This window comes from Tupaia chinensis, unplaced genomic scaffold (genome assembly GCF_000334495.1).
Source record: "Tupaia chinensis unplaced genomic scaffold, TupChi_1.0 Scaffold000085_1, whole genome shotgun sequence".
NCBI classification, from domain to species: Eukaryota; Metazoa; Chordata; class Mammalia; order Scandentia; family Tupaiidae; genus Tupaia; species Tupaia belangeri.
Window position 1 is genome coordinate 6103387 of NW_006159547.1, and position 16724 is coordinate 6120110.

Consider the following 16724-nt stretch of genomic DNA (forward strand, 5'->3'; position numbering starts at 1 on the left):
AGATTTCTAAGATATGGGAGCAGTGTATTCACTACAAAATCGTCAATATATGTACTATGGGCTGTGGTCATTATTTTTATTACAAAATTGAAACTGAACTCCTGCTTTTTCAGTAGTATCAATAACTTAAATATTTAATTATCCTTACAAAGAACATTTCTTATTTAACAACTTGACTCAGAAAATATAGTGATGATTTAAAGAATATGCAACCTATACAAGCATGTAAGAAATGATTAGTATGCACTTTTGGAAACATTAAACATACTATCAAGTAGGCATATTTTAATAGGTTCTCACATCTTGTGTCCAAAATGATACTCCTGTCGATCTTCTTTTCTCTCTCGGTCGCCGTCGTTCTCTGATTGACTTATGTGATTTATCTTCTCCTTCCTTTTCCTCTTCTCTTTTTTCTCCCTCTGATAATGATTACAATAAACCACATAACAGTAGGGTTATGTTTAAAGTATAAATGTAAAAACAATTCTAAGTCATCTACTTTTGTGAAGCTTTCTGAATGTCTCTAATCAGAATTAGTCTTGCCCCATCAGTGCTGTTACACACTTAAAAGGTATCTCTATTTCCTATTAGATTCATTCTTAAGGATTAGGACAATAACTAATCATCATTTTCCTAGTGCCCCAAATAAAATTTTTGCTCAAAAGACTAAGTAACATTTGCTGAATTGAAAATAATGAAATCCTATAAGAATAGGTTCCAGTTATTAATGTCTGATAGGTAGATAGCCAAAGGTAATGCGCTAAGAAAAAAAAAATTATTAATGATGAAACAACTAGTTGTAATGATACAAATTTGCTGTTTGTCCTCCTACTATTGCCAGTTCTCACTAAGCAGTTATACAGTATTCATTATTATTGGATAGTATGTAAGAGCAAATTTCTTCTGGAAAATAAATTAATCTTAATCCATACCCCACCATCCAAAAAATCAGGCTCAGATGGGGCACCTACACCATGCTAGAGCTATAAGGGAAGAACTTGCGTTCTGATCACCGGTTGACCTAAACATGCCAAACACACTAAGTGTGCCCATGACTGGGGGAATTATGGCATGGCAGGACCCTGTTGGGGGTTCCTACCTTTGTGTGTGTCTCCATCTCTAATGAAATGAATAAATGTTTTTCAAGTCAATAAAAAAAGTTTGTTGGAAGATTTTTATTTCCTTTTTGGAATAGTTAAAAAGGCTTTAGGTTTATGCATACTAGACCAATATTAAGGCTTTTGAAGATGCTGGAAAAACTACACATATGTAGAACAAAACTGACTTTAAAAAGACTATTATGTGGGGCAAGCAGGTGGCACAGTACTTATGTGTTGAACTCCCATATGGCCAACTGTGGTTTGAGTCCTGGACCCAACGGTTTGAAAAATCAAGCTAGGGGAGTCTATGTGTGTGCCTGAAATCCCAAGAGGAGAATAAAGGAGAAGAAGGGACTGTGGCATGGCCATCCCCGCTGGTGGGTAATTTCCTTACTTTCCCTCTCATTGTCTCTCCCTGGCAAGAGAATACATCCTACAGCAAAAATCTTAAAAACAAAACCCCAAAAAAAACCAATCAATTGAAAAAGACTATACGTAATCACCAGAGTCATAAGAAAAGACACACCAAAATTACAGTATTAAGAGATGATTTTTAATTGTCAGAGGGCATGTGTGCTTGCCAGAGAGAAAGTAAAAAAGTAAGAGAGCGAGTAAGCATCTGCCAATGGGCCACAATCATGCTGCAATCTCTTCTCCTTCATTTCTCCATCCTGTTGGGATTTTGCCATTCATGAACACATGCTTGGTGTGTTTTTCAAACCACCAGGGCCTGGATTCAAACCACTGTTAATTATGTAGGATCTGGCTCCCTTAACCACTAAGCATTGGTGCTTAACTTTAGGTGCTGACTAAAAAATTTTAAAAACTTTTACGTGGGTATCATACATAGTGTTTTTTTTTTTTTTTTTAAATGCTAGAGAGTGTGTGCATGCATATGAGAGAAAGAGAAAAGAGCATACATGTGCACTTATGCATGCAATTCCCCTTATGGAGTGAGCCTGGTCATGCTGTGATCCTTTCTCCTTCAATTTTATTTTTTTTAAACATTTTTTTTTTAAAAAAAGAATTAGTTTATTTTTTATTTTTACTTTTTAATTTGACAAGAGAGAGCAAGCTGACAGGTCCGGGACTCAAACCATAGTCAGTCATGTGTGTGTTGGGGGGAGGCAGTGCCCTTAACCACCATAACACCTGCTGGACCCTGTCCTTCAATTTTCTACTGTCAAGATTTTTGGCATGTGTGTATGTACACCCAGTATGTTTTTCAAGCCACCAGGGCCAAGACTTGAACCTTGGTTGACCATATAGGACCTGGGTTCCCATGTGCAGTGCTTAGCTATTGCACTACAAGGCTGAGTCCACAAAGTGGCTTAAAGAACTGACACATCCTCAATGACCAAAAAAGGAAAATGCAGAATGTGAAAAACTGAATTTTCTAACGTTTATTATTTATGATTACTGATCATATCATGACTAATACCATGTGATTTCACTTAAGAAAAATTGCCAGAAGGTGCCTGTGTTTGCCGGAGACAGAGAAAGAGAGAGAAATAAAACTCTTTTCATGAGGAATAGCTACATCACAATTCCTTCCCCTCCATTTCTTCCTCTATTCAGAATTTTGGGCAAGCATGCACATATGTCCAGCATATTTTTCAAGCCATCATGTCTGGGACTGGAACCATGCAATTGGTCATGTGGGATCCAGCCGCATTAACTATTAAATCACTCTGGTACATGATTTCGCTTTTACAATATAAAGTTACTATAACGGGAAATTGTAATAGCGTTAATGGGTCAATATATAGCTGAGAAAAAAGATCTATTTTTCAAGAAATAAGCATAACAGTTTTGTTTTTTCCAATGATATCACAGGTGTTAAGTGATTTCACTTGAAATAGCTTAATGTACCCAAAAAGTACTACACTGATATATTCCTAGAAATAGTCACTACTACCTTCTATACTGACTTTTCTTTGTAAGTGGACATTAAGTTTTTGTGAAGTATCAGGTTACAAAGATATCTGTATCAACCCTAGACCGTATCCTTTTCTAGTTTTGTTTTCTACTTTTCTCATTCTTTTTTATAAAAGAATTGTTTTACTTAACTTTCTCTCTCTCTCTTTTTAATTTGACCAGAGAGGGTCAGAGTGAGAGTGAAAGAGAGAAAGAGAAAGTGAGAAAGCAAGCTGCCAGGTCCAGGATATGAACCACAGTCAGCCATGTGGGAGTCCAGCACCCTTAACTACCATGCCACCTGCTGGCTCCCTACTTTTCTCATTCTTAACCATCAAATTATTTCTGTTTAGGTTGAGCGAGTAACAGTTTAGAATGTCATTCCTTTTCCATTGAATTAAGAAAAAACCAATTCAAAGAATTATGCAAAGAAACAGTGTTTTAAAATGTTGGTCTTCTTACCTCTTTCATTTTCTTTGGTCAATCCCCTGGAGTAAGCAGAAGTTATACCTACAAGACTATTTGGCCTGTTTAGTTGACTTGAAGCATAGAGTGAACTGCTCATAGAAGAAAGGGAAGAAGATGGAGTGGTTGAACTTGAAGTTGATACTGGTCTGTAACGCTGGTAAGTCTGTTAAACATTAAAATTAAACCCTATTTGAAATATCAACACAATTTAAAACATAAAACACTAAAACAAGGTAAAAATACAATGCTCATGCCAAATTTACAACTAAAATCAAATTAGCTGTAAATTCAAATTTACAGTTAAAATCTGTTTGAGTATTTTGCATGGTTGGTTGGTATATCAATTTCTTGTATGTTGAGAATCATTAAGAAATATTGCTACCATTTGATTCAACTGTTTAATTGATGTACTATTATTACCTCATCATATGTTCTTGAATACTTTTGTTTATATTCATCCTCTTTAGATGTTTCTGATTCCTTCTTTTCTTCTTGTTTCTCTTTATCCTGTTTTTCTTTTTCCTCCTTTTCTTTTTCTTCATTTTCTTGTTCTCTAGTTCGGGTAGAACGACTTCTTCCTATTGTTTTTTCGGCTTCCTGAAGATCAGTTAATGTCACCCCCTGTACACATACAAAAAGATACATTTAATTATGAGATATATTAAACCTTGTTTCAAAGCAATATTTTACAAATAGATATACTAAACATGAATGTATTAAAAGTCAATATGCATACTTTTTCTTATTTATTTTTTGAGAGGTTTTTGCTATAGCGCGTGTGCGCTCGCCAGACAGAGAGAGACAGAAAGCGAGAAATCACCCCCCAGGGGGGATGGTCACGCCACAATCCCTTCTCCTCTCGGGATATTGGGCACACACGCACACGCGCCCAGCGTGAGTTTAAGCCACTGGGTCCAGGACTTGAACCGTGGTCGACTACGTGGGAGTCCAGTGACATAGCCATTATACTAACTGCTGGTCCCAAGTCAATATGCATATTTTGAATTGGTCTGCAAGCAGAATCTTTACTCAGCCAGTTACATTCACTCAATGAAGAATCACAATGGGCAAGCACAGGGACACGTACTGGGAAAGACATAAATGGGCATAAAAAAATCATCCCTGTATTCAAAAATAAAATAGAAAGGGAGACACAGGAATACCATATAAATATAATAGTCCCAAGAAATTCAGAGAAGGGATGAAGGGCTGATATATACACTGTTTATGTTATGCCATATGCATTTACATTTTATAGATATATAGATACAGATATGTATGTACCTACATAGTAATCGAGTTTAACAGAGATTGTAGTAAAGAAATAATTATGCAAGGTTAGACCTTAAAAAAATAGGTTAGATTTCAATAGTAGAAGGTATAAAGATGGAAAATGGGAACCAGCAGTTAGCATAATGGTTACGTTGCTGACCTCCCATGTAGTCGACCGTGGTTCGAGTCCTGAACCTGGTGGCTCTAACTCACACCGGGCACGTGTGTGTGCGTACCCAGGATCCTGAGAGGAGAATGGAGGAGAAGGGATTGTGGCATGGCTATCCCTCCGGGGAGGGATTTCCCACTTTCTGTCTCTCTTTCTCTTTCTCTCTCTCTCTCTGTCTTTCTGGAGAGCACACGTGCCCTATAGCAAAAACCTCTTCAAAAAAAAGATGGAAAATGTATGTTTAAGACCCTACAAACAGCTTTCAAAGATAAGTAATAGTAAAGATCAAATAATTAAATCTGGACTACAGAGATACTCAATAGTAAGAAAATAAGACAGAAAGGAATACATCAAAATGAGAATAACAAGGAGGAGCTAGGGAGATAATAACTAGCTTGAGTGGCATTCTTCTCATACTTGCACACTGGCTGTTTGATACACCTAATATAAGAGGCAACTTGCCCCCTACCCCAAATATTCATACAACTCTAAAAATTACCAGATATCCTATACGATTAATTCATACTGACTCATACTTATCTAATACTCTGTGCCAGACACATTAGAAATGGGGGGTAAAAATAAATAAATAGGGCCAGCAGGTGGTATGGAGGTTAAGGTACTAAATTCTACATGGCTGACTATGTGGTTTGAGTCCTGGACCCAGCACGACTGGGAACACAATGGGCTGGGCGTGTGTATGCCCAAAATCCCAACAGGAAACTGGGGCGAGAACTGTAGTATGGTCAACCTCCCAGGGGGTAGTTTCTCATTTTCCCTCTCTTTTTTTCTCTCTCTGTTGAGTACACATGGCCTATAGCAAAAAACTAAACAAACAAACAAAAAATACAAAAAACTCTAAAAATTAATAAATAAATAAGCAGTCAAAGAAACACACAAGTGTGCCAGACAGCTCACATAGCCAATTATTAGGTTGGAAAAGTCATGTTGCATTTTTTGCATAGAAAAATACATTACGACCTTCTCGATGACCTAATAAATGAGATATAAAATCAAAAATAGAACAATATACAAAAAACAATGGAGGGATTACTAGAATAACCCTTATCTTTTCAAAATTTACTCACACTATATACAGACATTAATATTTTCATAGCAAAGTGAAAAAGAAAAAGGCAAATTCTTATTTTCCAAGTATGTATGTTTTATATATTTACATACGTTTATACATGTTTTACATATGATACACATTAATTATACCTGTGTGGATCTTCTAGACTGTCTTGCTTGTCTAGATCTTGCTTTTCTTTGGGATTCAGACTCTTCATCCCTAACAGGAGTGAGGTATGATCTATAGTGACAAATAAAAATTGTTAGTTGTAGATATAATACTTATCATATAAATATATAAATTTAGGATTTTGGTAGGTTTTAAGTCTATGTTTTATCCTGTCATGGAATATGCACAATTTCACAAGTACACAATCTATGCCAAAAGATAACTTATTAAAGGTTTGAATAAGCAAAGATAAGTCAGAGCCCTGAAACACACATGAAGACTTCCCTCTAATAATACCACTCAGGAAATTCAATTGTTAATACTTCATCTAATTACATTACCATTTAGCTCACATTTCTTAGCAAATGCTTACAGGAGTATCTCTACTAGCTAGGTCATATGATCAAGCAATGATCTAGTAAATTTTCTTTATTCAAATGTTGCTTTTTAAAACAGGCTCATTTTTTAGCTTTAGTATTCTTAATTTGTAATTCATCTCTGTTCCTTATCTAACACTATGATCTTAACAAACTTACTAATTTGTTATGAGTTTTCTGTCTCTGTCCTATTTTTTTCTACATTGACCTTTAAAGTACTCAGCTCAGAGTATAGCACAATGAAATTTACAGTTTCTTTGGAATTCTTTTTAGAGTATCTATTCCTTTTCTATACTTAGAATTCATTTCTTTTCCCAATTGTCTTTGAATTTTTTGAAATCTGTCTCTTTAAAACTATTTAGAATACATGACTCATTATTCTTAACACTCACTTCCTAAGATAACCTGGCAAGGTCATTTCTCACCCAAGATCTTAGTTGTCTGAATTTCATCAACCAGCTCTTACTTATTGGTTAAACATTACTTTTAGAGGCCTCATTCTCCTTGTTGCTTCTCCTGTAATTACAGATGAACTGTGGACAGGTAAATCAAGAAATTCTCAAGAGTGTATTTCTGGGTGAGTGTATTTCTGGTTAAGGTGGCTAGATTCCACCTGTGTAGCTTGAGCCCTGGACCTGGGCAGATTGAAAAACACTGTGTGTGTGTGCCTAAAATGCTGAGGAGAAATATTTGCTATGTGGCCATCTCCCCTGTGTGGTGCTTTCTCACTTTCTCTCTCCACTGATGCACACACCCTTATAGCAAATTTAAAAAAAAATGTGTTCTTACTTAAGTCAGTTAGCTAGTAAACTTACAAAAAAATGAAAATTTCATCACTACTCTCTTTTTTTTTTTTTTTTTTTTAAGTTTTCATCATAGGGTGCATACACTCTCTGAAGAGAGAGAGAAATCACGTTCCCAGGGAGAATGACCACGCTACAATCCTTTCTCCTCCATTCTCCTCTCCGGATTTTGGGCACATGCGCCCAGAGTGATTTTCAAGATGCCAGGTCTGGAACTTGAACCATGGTTGGCCACATGGGAGTCTAGTGCCTTAACCACCATGCCACCTGCTAGTCCCTTTCACTATTATATCTTCACTTAAGTTGTTTTTATAACCTGGCTTGAGAAAATATCACCTGTTTCTTTGGTTGAATAACTTAAAGCACTATCACATAATGATATAACTTTGTGCACTTATTATCTTTATCCATGTGCTATCATGTTTTCACCTTGATGTTGCTAGACTGTTCAAAGATGTCTTCTTGCTATCATAGCAATACTAGTTTATCTCATCAACAAGGCACACCCCGTTCTAGAAGAGCCATTAATTGAAGATTTCTATTCCATCAAATATGGTTTCTCCTAAAAAATTTTGTTACATAGGGTTTCATCTGTACTAATGCACAGATTCAAATAAGTACAAAGAGTACGACCAGCCCGCCCTCCCTTCTATGATGATATACTTATCTGACTTCTCTTTTTCCCCTTGTTTTATAATTCTCATTCTATTTTAAAGGATTTTATTTAGACATAGTATACTTTTTTTTTTTTTAACAATTGTAGTAAGTTTTCTGGGACAAGAAATCTAAAGGGAATAAGAGAATAATCAATTATCTTGTTATTAAAGTTTGAGAAGATCCAGCCTTGTGGTAGAGTTGGTAGCAAAATGAATTCCAGTGCTGAGCACCACATGGCCTCCTGGGGATCTGGACCCCTGGGTTGGCTTGAAAACACATGGGGCACTTGCATGTGTACTTCAGCATCTAATGGGCTGGTATGCTGTGGAATGGGGACGGTGGCACGGTAAGACCTAGTCTTCACTCTCTATCTCATGTATGTACATGCTCTACCATGGCTGATATAAACAAACTTGAGTAACAAATTTAAGAAACATTAATTCTGGGACATGCTAAGAGAGACTTGTTTATTATAGAAAATTATATTTTAGGAAATGCTGCACATTTTAACATTCTCTAGGAAAATTACAATAACATATTAAAGTTGGGATATACTGAGGGAAGTACTCTTTGTAACTCAGTATTTTCCAAGTTCATTTAAGTAAATAATTTTTTTTTTTGAGAAATACATTATTTAACGTAGAAAGGGTCCCTAGAAACATCAGCCTAGGTTATGCGGTCCAAGGGGTATTGTTTTCATTCATTCATTTAACTCTTCATTCATATACCTACTGGAACTAGGCAATTTACTACTTTTTGAACTTCTATCAAATGAGGAGAAGAAAACATAAAAGGAGATGAAACCTAAATGTGATAGCTATATATTCTGTTTTACAGAAAAAATTATAGGAGGCCAGAAGGGTGCATGCATCACTTAAGCCTTTCACGAGCTGTTTCAAAAGCAATTATGAACATGGATTACTGAATTCTGGCCCCTCTTCGTATTGTCATATTTTTCAAATTTAGTTTTAGAACTGAGAATCCTGTAGTGTCACTTCACTCTTCCTACTCCAGTGGTAAGCAGCAATAATCGACCATTATGCTCTCTTCCAATCAGCTTCAATTCCTTTACAACACAGTTTCAAGTTGCCATGAGAGTTAAAAAGCCTATTTATCATACCTAGTTTAACATACACAGGTTGGGGTATAATAGTTACCAGATAAAAGACTTGTAAAATTTGTTCATCTAAGCACTAGCTGGTGGTATGCTAGCTAAGGCAGCTAGATGCTACATGGCTGGCATGGTTCAAGTCCTGGGCCCAGTGGCTTGAAGAATAGGAGTGCATGTATGTGTGTGCCCCAAATCCCAGAGGACAATAGAGAAGGGACTGTTACATGGCCATCTCCTCTTGGGCAGTGCTTTCTCACTTTCTATCTTTCCCTGTCCCTTGACAAGCTCATGTATCCTATGGTAAATTAAAAAACAAAACAAAACAAAACAAAAAACTAAGAAACTGTTCATTTAAATTCCCCATAAAATTTTTGATCAAAATACCATAAAAATCTAGCCTACGAATTTGTAATATAGAATACATTTCTTATATTTGATAGTCACCATTTGATATTTAGTTCCTTCTCTAATGGGGTGCCTAGTTAAACTAGCATATCTTTATGAATAAGATATAGAAAAGAAATTTATACATTTTGTATTTTTTTAATTCCAAAGAGCTGATGATCAAAAAGATGGTACAATATGACAGTCAAACCCCACTGCTATCTTAATAATTATTATATTACACTGTCCTATATAGCATTTCTTTCTTATATATATGGAACATAAAATTTTATTCCCTAGTCTTAGACTGTTTACTATTTTCTGAGCAACCCCAAAATTTACTTTTTTATTTCAAAGTTTTTGAAAAGAGATGCAATTAGGAACCATCAGATGGTATAGTGGTTAAGACACTGGACTCTCACACAGCTAACAGTGGTTTGAGTCTAAGACCTGGACCTAGTGGCTTCAAAATCACACCAGGTGTATGTGTGTGCATGCCTGAGATCTCAGGAGAAGGGACTGTGACATGGTCACCCCCCTTGGGGTGATTTATAACTTTCTGTCTCACTGTGTGTGTGTCTTTCTCTCTGGTGAACACATGCATCCTAAGGAAAATATCTCTTTAAAAAAAAGAGATGCAATTATTTTATAGTTTTTAAGTTTCACTCACATTTATTAGCTGAAACATTTATGTTTATTTGTAATGGTTATATTGTTTGGCTATAAACAAATTATACTTTAAGAAAACCAATACTTGTTATTTCACTATCAAGCAACTTTCTTTCCAGAGGGAAAATGGGCCCATGGGAGCTGGCTGAGACAAAAAAACATGGTGGAAGATAGCAGTTAGACTAAAGCAACAGCTCCATTTAAGTATGAAGTCATTAGTAGTATTCTGCATTTTAAAAAGAATATGGAGAATTATCAGTACTTAACAGTAAAAGAAAAACTATCATGCCCTACCTATTTATTCTCACTACTTCCAAACAAAAATTTGTCTGTTGGAAATCTTAACAAAACAGGAAACCCTAATATAATCCTGATTAAGAAAAAGAGAAAAATTAAAGAAAACTGTGGAATTTAACAGTGTGCATGGTAACTTTATGTAGTACCCAAAAGTATGTATTTCAGAGTACTTAGTAGCATTAATGTATTGACTTTTCTTTTTTAGCTATAAAATATACTTTTTTCTTTTTTCCTTTATTCATGACAAAGTACATGTGTACACAATGAGAGAATCAGAAAGGAAAAGATAGTGGAGCATCCTCTATAAGGGTCTATTCACACTGCAATCCCCTTCTTTTGGTCCCTCAGATCTTTGGCACTTGCACATGTGCATAGTGTGTTTTAGGCCAACTGGCCTGGGAGTAAACCATCCTTCCCAAGTGGGATCCAGCTTCTCATTACCACTGTTCTATGAAGTCAGACCCCACAGGATATATTAAATCATCATTTATACATTTATTATGCAAAGTTTTAACCACATACATTTCAGAAGTACATATAAAACTTAATTAAAAAATGAACAGAAGAGGCCAACAATGTACTCAAAACTGCAAACAATAATTTCACGTGGAACAAAACACAAACATTAATACTACTGCAAACATCATAGAAACAAGGTAAGACAAACAAGATCTCTATAATATAGATCAGAAAAAAATGTCAACAGACATGTTTTGTTTCTTTTGCTATTAAAATCTGCTCTTTCTTAATAATATATGCAGATGTCTAATTTTCAATATTTAATGTCTTCCAATAAAATTAATTGGGACTAATTCTGAAAGATTAAACTCCAGTCTCTCCAACAGGATTAAAAAATTAATTTGAGGTTAAAAATCATAATTTGTTCTGGAACAATGGATGATTCTGGGGAGATGTCTCAATCATAAGGCTGAAACTGTCACTGGAGAAATTTTTAGAAGTATGGGATGGTAAAAATAAGAAATAATCCTATAATTTAAAAATTATGAAATTCCGACATCTCATTTTACAAAAAAATAAATTTTGACCCTGAGAGAACTCTATTCTTGTTAAGGACCAAGGCCAAGCAAGAAGTAAAAGACCAACAACCTCTGATTCTCTTTTCCTTTCAATAATCTCTTCCCACCAGTGCACAACCTTATGATAAATTTGGTCAAATGGCAAACTGTTTTGATAACTTTAAGTAAATGATGGTTATGTAAGGTCCTCTAGTTTTTGTTGGCTATATGGTCTTTTTGAAAGCACCACAGAAACCTAAAACTGACTTAAATTTACAAATAGTTATATCAATTCTACTTATTGCTGAACTGACATGGAGTTTTTCATTTATTAGCCTACTGGAGAGATGGTCATCAACTTTGCAAGATTTTAAAACCAAAACGAAACAAAATAGAAACAACTTTCATTACTGGGCAAGAAATATCGGTAGTACTGTTAGGACCTTTACACACCTGCGTCTCTCCCTGACCTCTGATGTAGAGGAGACAGTGCCAGCAGTAGTTGTAGTCAGGGTTGTGGTAGAAGCTGCAGCATTTACAACAGTTGGAGCAACAGGAATGGTCACTGCCGTAGGAACACTGTCCTTTTCTTTTTCAGTACTATCCTCAGCCCACAAACGATTTGAGGTACTATAGCATCATAAGCAGCAACACAAAAAGAGAAAAGGAAAACAGCTAAACAATGAAAGCACTTTCTAGCAGCTGAAAACGCAACTATAGGGATGGATTTTTTAAAAACACAAAGCAAGACATCTTTCAACTATGAACCAAGAAGCTCACCCAGAGCTGTCTAGGAGAGAAAATTACATTTTAAGCAGACAAATTCAAGAAAAGTCCACAATTCAGGAACTTAATTTTTCCCCAGACATGCATAATTGCCTCTTTCAGAAACCAATTTTGGCTTGTAAATAATTTTTACAAGGTAAACGAAAAAAATCCAGAGCCCCACAATCTTCTAAACAAAAATGCATGCACATACATAAGCACACAGTGGACCTGAACACAAAATGTTGTCTGTGACTTACCTGCTTTGTGTGCCTGCTGAGGAAGAACCCGTTGTAATCTTTGTAGTAGTGCTTGTGCTGGAAAGCAGGCTTTTCTGAAGCCCAGCTGCAGAGGTAACTGTTGGTGTTGATGTGGTGCTTGGAACACTAGAACTAATCAGATCATCTTGTCTTCTACCAAAGGAGCAACTAAAGGAAAGAGTCATATCTATATAGGATGTGTTTGTATGTGTATCGTATAGTTAATGTCTATATATTATTCAAATTCACAAGGCTAGAAAAAAAAATCTAAAAACCGTGTTCCTAAATACACCACCAGCTCCAGCACCAAGAGTTGCACCTACAATTTGCTAGAGTTTAAATAATCTCATTGATTCGGTAGTGTATAATTTTATTGCCTCCTTCTAACCCTCTTAGCAAGACTAAGAGATGATCTGAACTGACATTCACATTTCTGGGACTACTCTGGACCATACAATTAAGCTAGGCTGGGCCTAAGAAAAATATTCTGGTGTGCTTTTTATCTAGGGAACAAAAGATGTTGACATTTTTTGACAAAACTTGTTCTAGCAATGAGTCAGATCTCTAGGAGTGAACATACATTATTTCTGTTCACAGCTTTTTTTTCTTTATGGCTGCTTTTAGCAGAGAAATATAATTTATTGCTATTTTGTTCTCTAATATTTTGCCAACATTCCAAGTGAAGGTATTTCCATAGATTTGAGTTCTAAGACAAGTCCAAACTTTCCAGATCATAAATACAACCAGATCAATTAAGACACTGGTCTATTTCAGTTGCTCTAGTCAAGTATATAAGGAGTTCCTTTTAAATACAACTCTGAAAGATTATTTCATAACATACCAAGTTTAATTAAAATTACAATAGAAAAGCATAAGTAAGAGCAACTTATCACCCATCTCTAAACATATATTGTCTTTAAATCAAATTTTATTTAAATAGCAAAAGATATAATACTTAATAAAAACATATACTTGCCTAAATAATGTTAAATTGAGGGCTCAAAACAAATTGCCTCATATTTTTATAAAAGCATACATAAGAACTATCTAAAAATTACATTATTACCTTTTATGATAAGTTGATCCTTCATTAATTGAGCTATTTTTTTTAAGATCATCTTCCCATTTCCGTCTAGTGTAAGAATTACTTGTTCGCAAACTTGAAGTATCTCTGTGAAAAGAATATTTTTCAGATTGTGGTTGATAATAATTGGGTTAAGAAAGCTGTATACAGAGGTCAGCAGGTGGTATAGTGGTTAAGACACTGGACTCCCACATGGCTGACCACAGTTTGAGTCCTGGAGCCAGTTTCTTGAAATGCATGCCAAGTATGTCCCCAAAATCTAAAGAGGAGAACAGAGAAGTGACTGTAGTGTGGCCATCCCCCCTAGGGGGTGATTTCTCACTTTATCTGTCTCTGTCTCCAGTGAATGTGCAGAGAAAAAAATAAGTAATAGATGTCGAAACTATAGGTTGAGCAACTCTAACCAAAATTCTGAAATCTGAAATGTTCCATATATGAAACCTTATGAGCATTGACATGAAACCACATGTGCAAAATTCCACACTTGACCCCAAGTGACAGGTTATAGCCAAAATGACGCAATACCAAAATACCGTATAAAATTACCTTCCGGCTGTGTTCAGTAAGATATATAGGAAGTATAAATGAAGTTGATATTTAGAATTGGATCCCAACCCCAAGACATCTTTTAATTCTAAAATAGAGAAAAATCTGAAACACTTCTCACCCCAAGCAATTTGGACAAGGGGCATTTAATCTATAGTAAAATCCTTTGGGAAAATACTTTGCAATATTTAATCAAGAAGTGAAAGTTTATTCCGGTTCTAAGTGCCTGTCCCTAAAGAATAATCTTAAATATAAAGGGAAAATTAAGAGAGATATCGAAAGATTATTTATGATTACAAAACATTAGGCAATTTAAATGCCCATAGCATTGGGAGGAGAAATGGTTACCTTAACCTCAGCATAAGGCATAAGTAAGAGCAACTTATCACCTATCTCTGCTCAGCAGATATATTCTATGGTATATTGTATGCTAATAAAAAACTATGCTGGGGCTGGCAGGTGGCATGGTGGTTAAGGGTGCTGGACTCCCACATGGCTGACTGCAGTTCGAGTCCTGAACCTGGTGGCATGCTTTCTTACTTTCTCTCTCTGGTCAAATTAAAATAAATAAATAAAAGTTCAATAAAATAATTACTAAAAAAAACCCCCAAAGGTTATTGAAAATATTAACATAAAATACTGATTGTGAGATGTTAAAACAATCAAGACATAAAATTGGATAACATGATTATGATATTAACAAGTTCTCAAACTCTATATACTGAAAAATAGGAGAAAACAAACTAAAATGTCAATACTCATTAAGTGAGGCTTTTCTTTTTTTCTTCTCTTCCCTTTTCCAAATGTTCAAAATACTTAGAAAACTAATTTGGTGCCTCATTTCCTTTCATTTTCCCCTTGTGCTGTTGTAGCCAAAATGCCTTCCTTCACTATTTTGCAAATGTACCAAGTCTGCACCTCCTCATCACTGTGTATTTGTGTTCTCCAGCTCTTCTCACAACCATATCCCACATGATTACAACAATGCTCATGTATTAACTCTGATGCCAGATACTAAACATACAAAGCAAATCACTCACCTGTTTTCTTTCTCTTCGATGTCAGATGTACTGGCTAGTCTTCTTGGTATTGTGGGTGTAACATATGCAAGCCTAGTTCCTTTACTATCTTTCTCCTAGCAATAGGAAAAAACATGAGTAAAAACAAATTTGTGTGCTAATTATGGACACTGGTAAAAGCATTAAGAAAGGGTTATTCAACAATATGTAGTTACATAGCTACTGCAGTTTACAATGCTTTAAAGTTCCTAGTTAAAACTATGAAATCAATGTCTCAGTAATTGGATACTATAATAAAAGCTGTTCAAACTAATTTTTCATTCTTTCTCCTTTAGTCTAGAATTACATATTTTAACATAAGAAAGAAAAAATTCCTCTACATTTTAATGACTTTCTCTAAGAGTTCTACAACACATTAATATAATGTGTAGAAAGCTAAAACATCCTTTCTTCTAGAGATATAAGGAGTCAAAAATGGTTCATTGAGAAGTCCTAATTATTTATGCTATATGAGGTACCCACAAATTTGGTACTCTGTGCTTTAAAATACATTAAAATATCCAAAACACAAATTATTCGACTATATATAAACAAGGATGAGTGTATGTAGTGGAATTCTGATGCATTCCTGGTATATTGGCATAAAATACATGGAATGTACATAATGGGCAATATATTTATTAAAAAAAGGAAAAGAAAAAATATTAAAATTAGTTGGCAAGAAACTTTTTTTTTTGAGAGGTTTTTGCTATAGGGCACGTGCACTCGCCAGAAAGACAGAGACAAAGAGACAGAAAGTGAGAAATCACCCCCCCGGGGGGATGGCCATGCTGCAATCCCTTCTCCTCCAGGGATCTTGGGCACGCATACACACACCTAGTGTGAGTTTAAGCCACCAGGTCCAGGACTCGAACTGCAGTTGGCTACACGGGAGTCCAGCAACACAGTCATTATGCTAACTGCTGGTCCCACAAGAAACTTTTTTATATAAGGGAACAATTCTAAATAGTAGAAGAAAACTACTAAGAAAATAAAAAAAATAATCTAAGCACTGAAGATGCACTAGAAAATAAATAATCTATATAAAGTAGTATTGAATGAATCCAAATACATCCTATTTGATGCAATATTAATGCTGCCTCTCAATATATAATTATTACAACCACTTATTAGGATAAAGTTGCTTGCAATGTAGCAGATGAAAAATCTGGTAAAGAAATTATAGCTACTGGATAAATGTAAATTATGAGTAAACTAACATTCTAGAAAAAAATGTATCCCTAAACTCTGTAAAACATTAAATCATAATAAATAAAATAAGCCCGCTCCTTAATATATTTTATTGTAAATTTTCAAATAAGATAGGATTCCTTTAGCTGCACATTAGGCTGTTGGGAAAGTCATGACATATCTTTCTACGCAAAAATGTGTCATGACTTTCCTGACAACCCAACAGTTTCACAATTTATGTTTTGGAAAAATACATATGATATTCTCAGTACTTATAACTTCATATAGGTATCTGTCCATGGTAGGTACATTTGTATTCTGATATAATTCACTAAGTCAG

At 35.1% G+C, this 16724-nt stretch overlaps 1 protein-coding gene across 4 annotated transcripts in view; it reads right to left on the reverse strand.

Moving 5' to 3' along the window:
• Nucleotides 1-16724, reverse strand: part of PPP1R12A (protein phosphatase 1 regulatory subunit 12A) — a 158292-nt gene that overhangs the window by 18438 nt on the left and 123130 nt on the right. For 2 of the 4 annotated variants that reach the window (XM_006142861.3, XM_006142862.3), the window contains exons 11-18: nucleotides 15176-15270; nucleotides 13572-13676; nucleotides 12506-12673; nucleotides 11934-12110; nucleotides 6148-6238; nucleotides 3906-4106; nucleotides 3480-3648; nucleotides 301-419 (exon numbers count right to left, since the gene is read on the reverse strand). In XM_006142861.3, coding sequence (XP_006142923.1) covers nucleotides 301-419; nucleotides 3480-3648; nucleotides 3906-4106; nucleotides 6148-6238; nucleotides 11934-12110; nucleotides 12506-12673; nucleotides 13572-13676; nucleotides 15176-15270 — 1125 coding nt within the window. The remainder of the gene's footprint in view (nucleotides 1-300; nucleotides 420-3479; nucleotides 3649-3905; nucleotides 4107-6147; nucleotides 6239-11933; nucleotides 12111-12505; nucleotides 12674-13571; nucleotides 13677-15175; nucleotides 15271-16724) is intronic. The other 2 variants (XM_006142863.3, XM_006142864.3) reach the window with 2 other exon arrangements.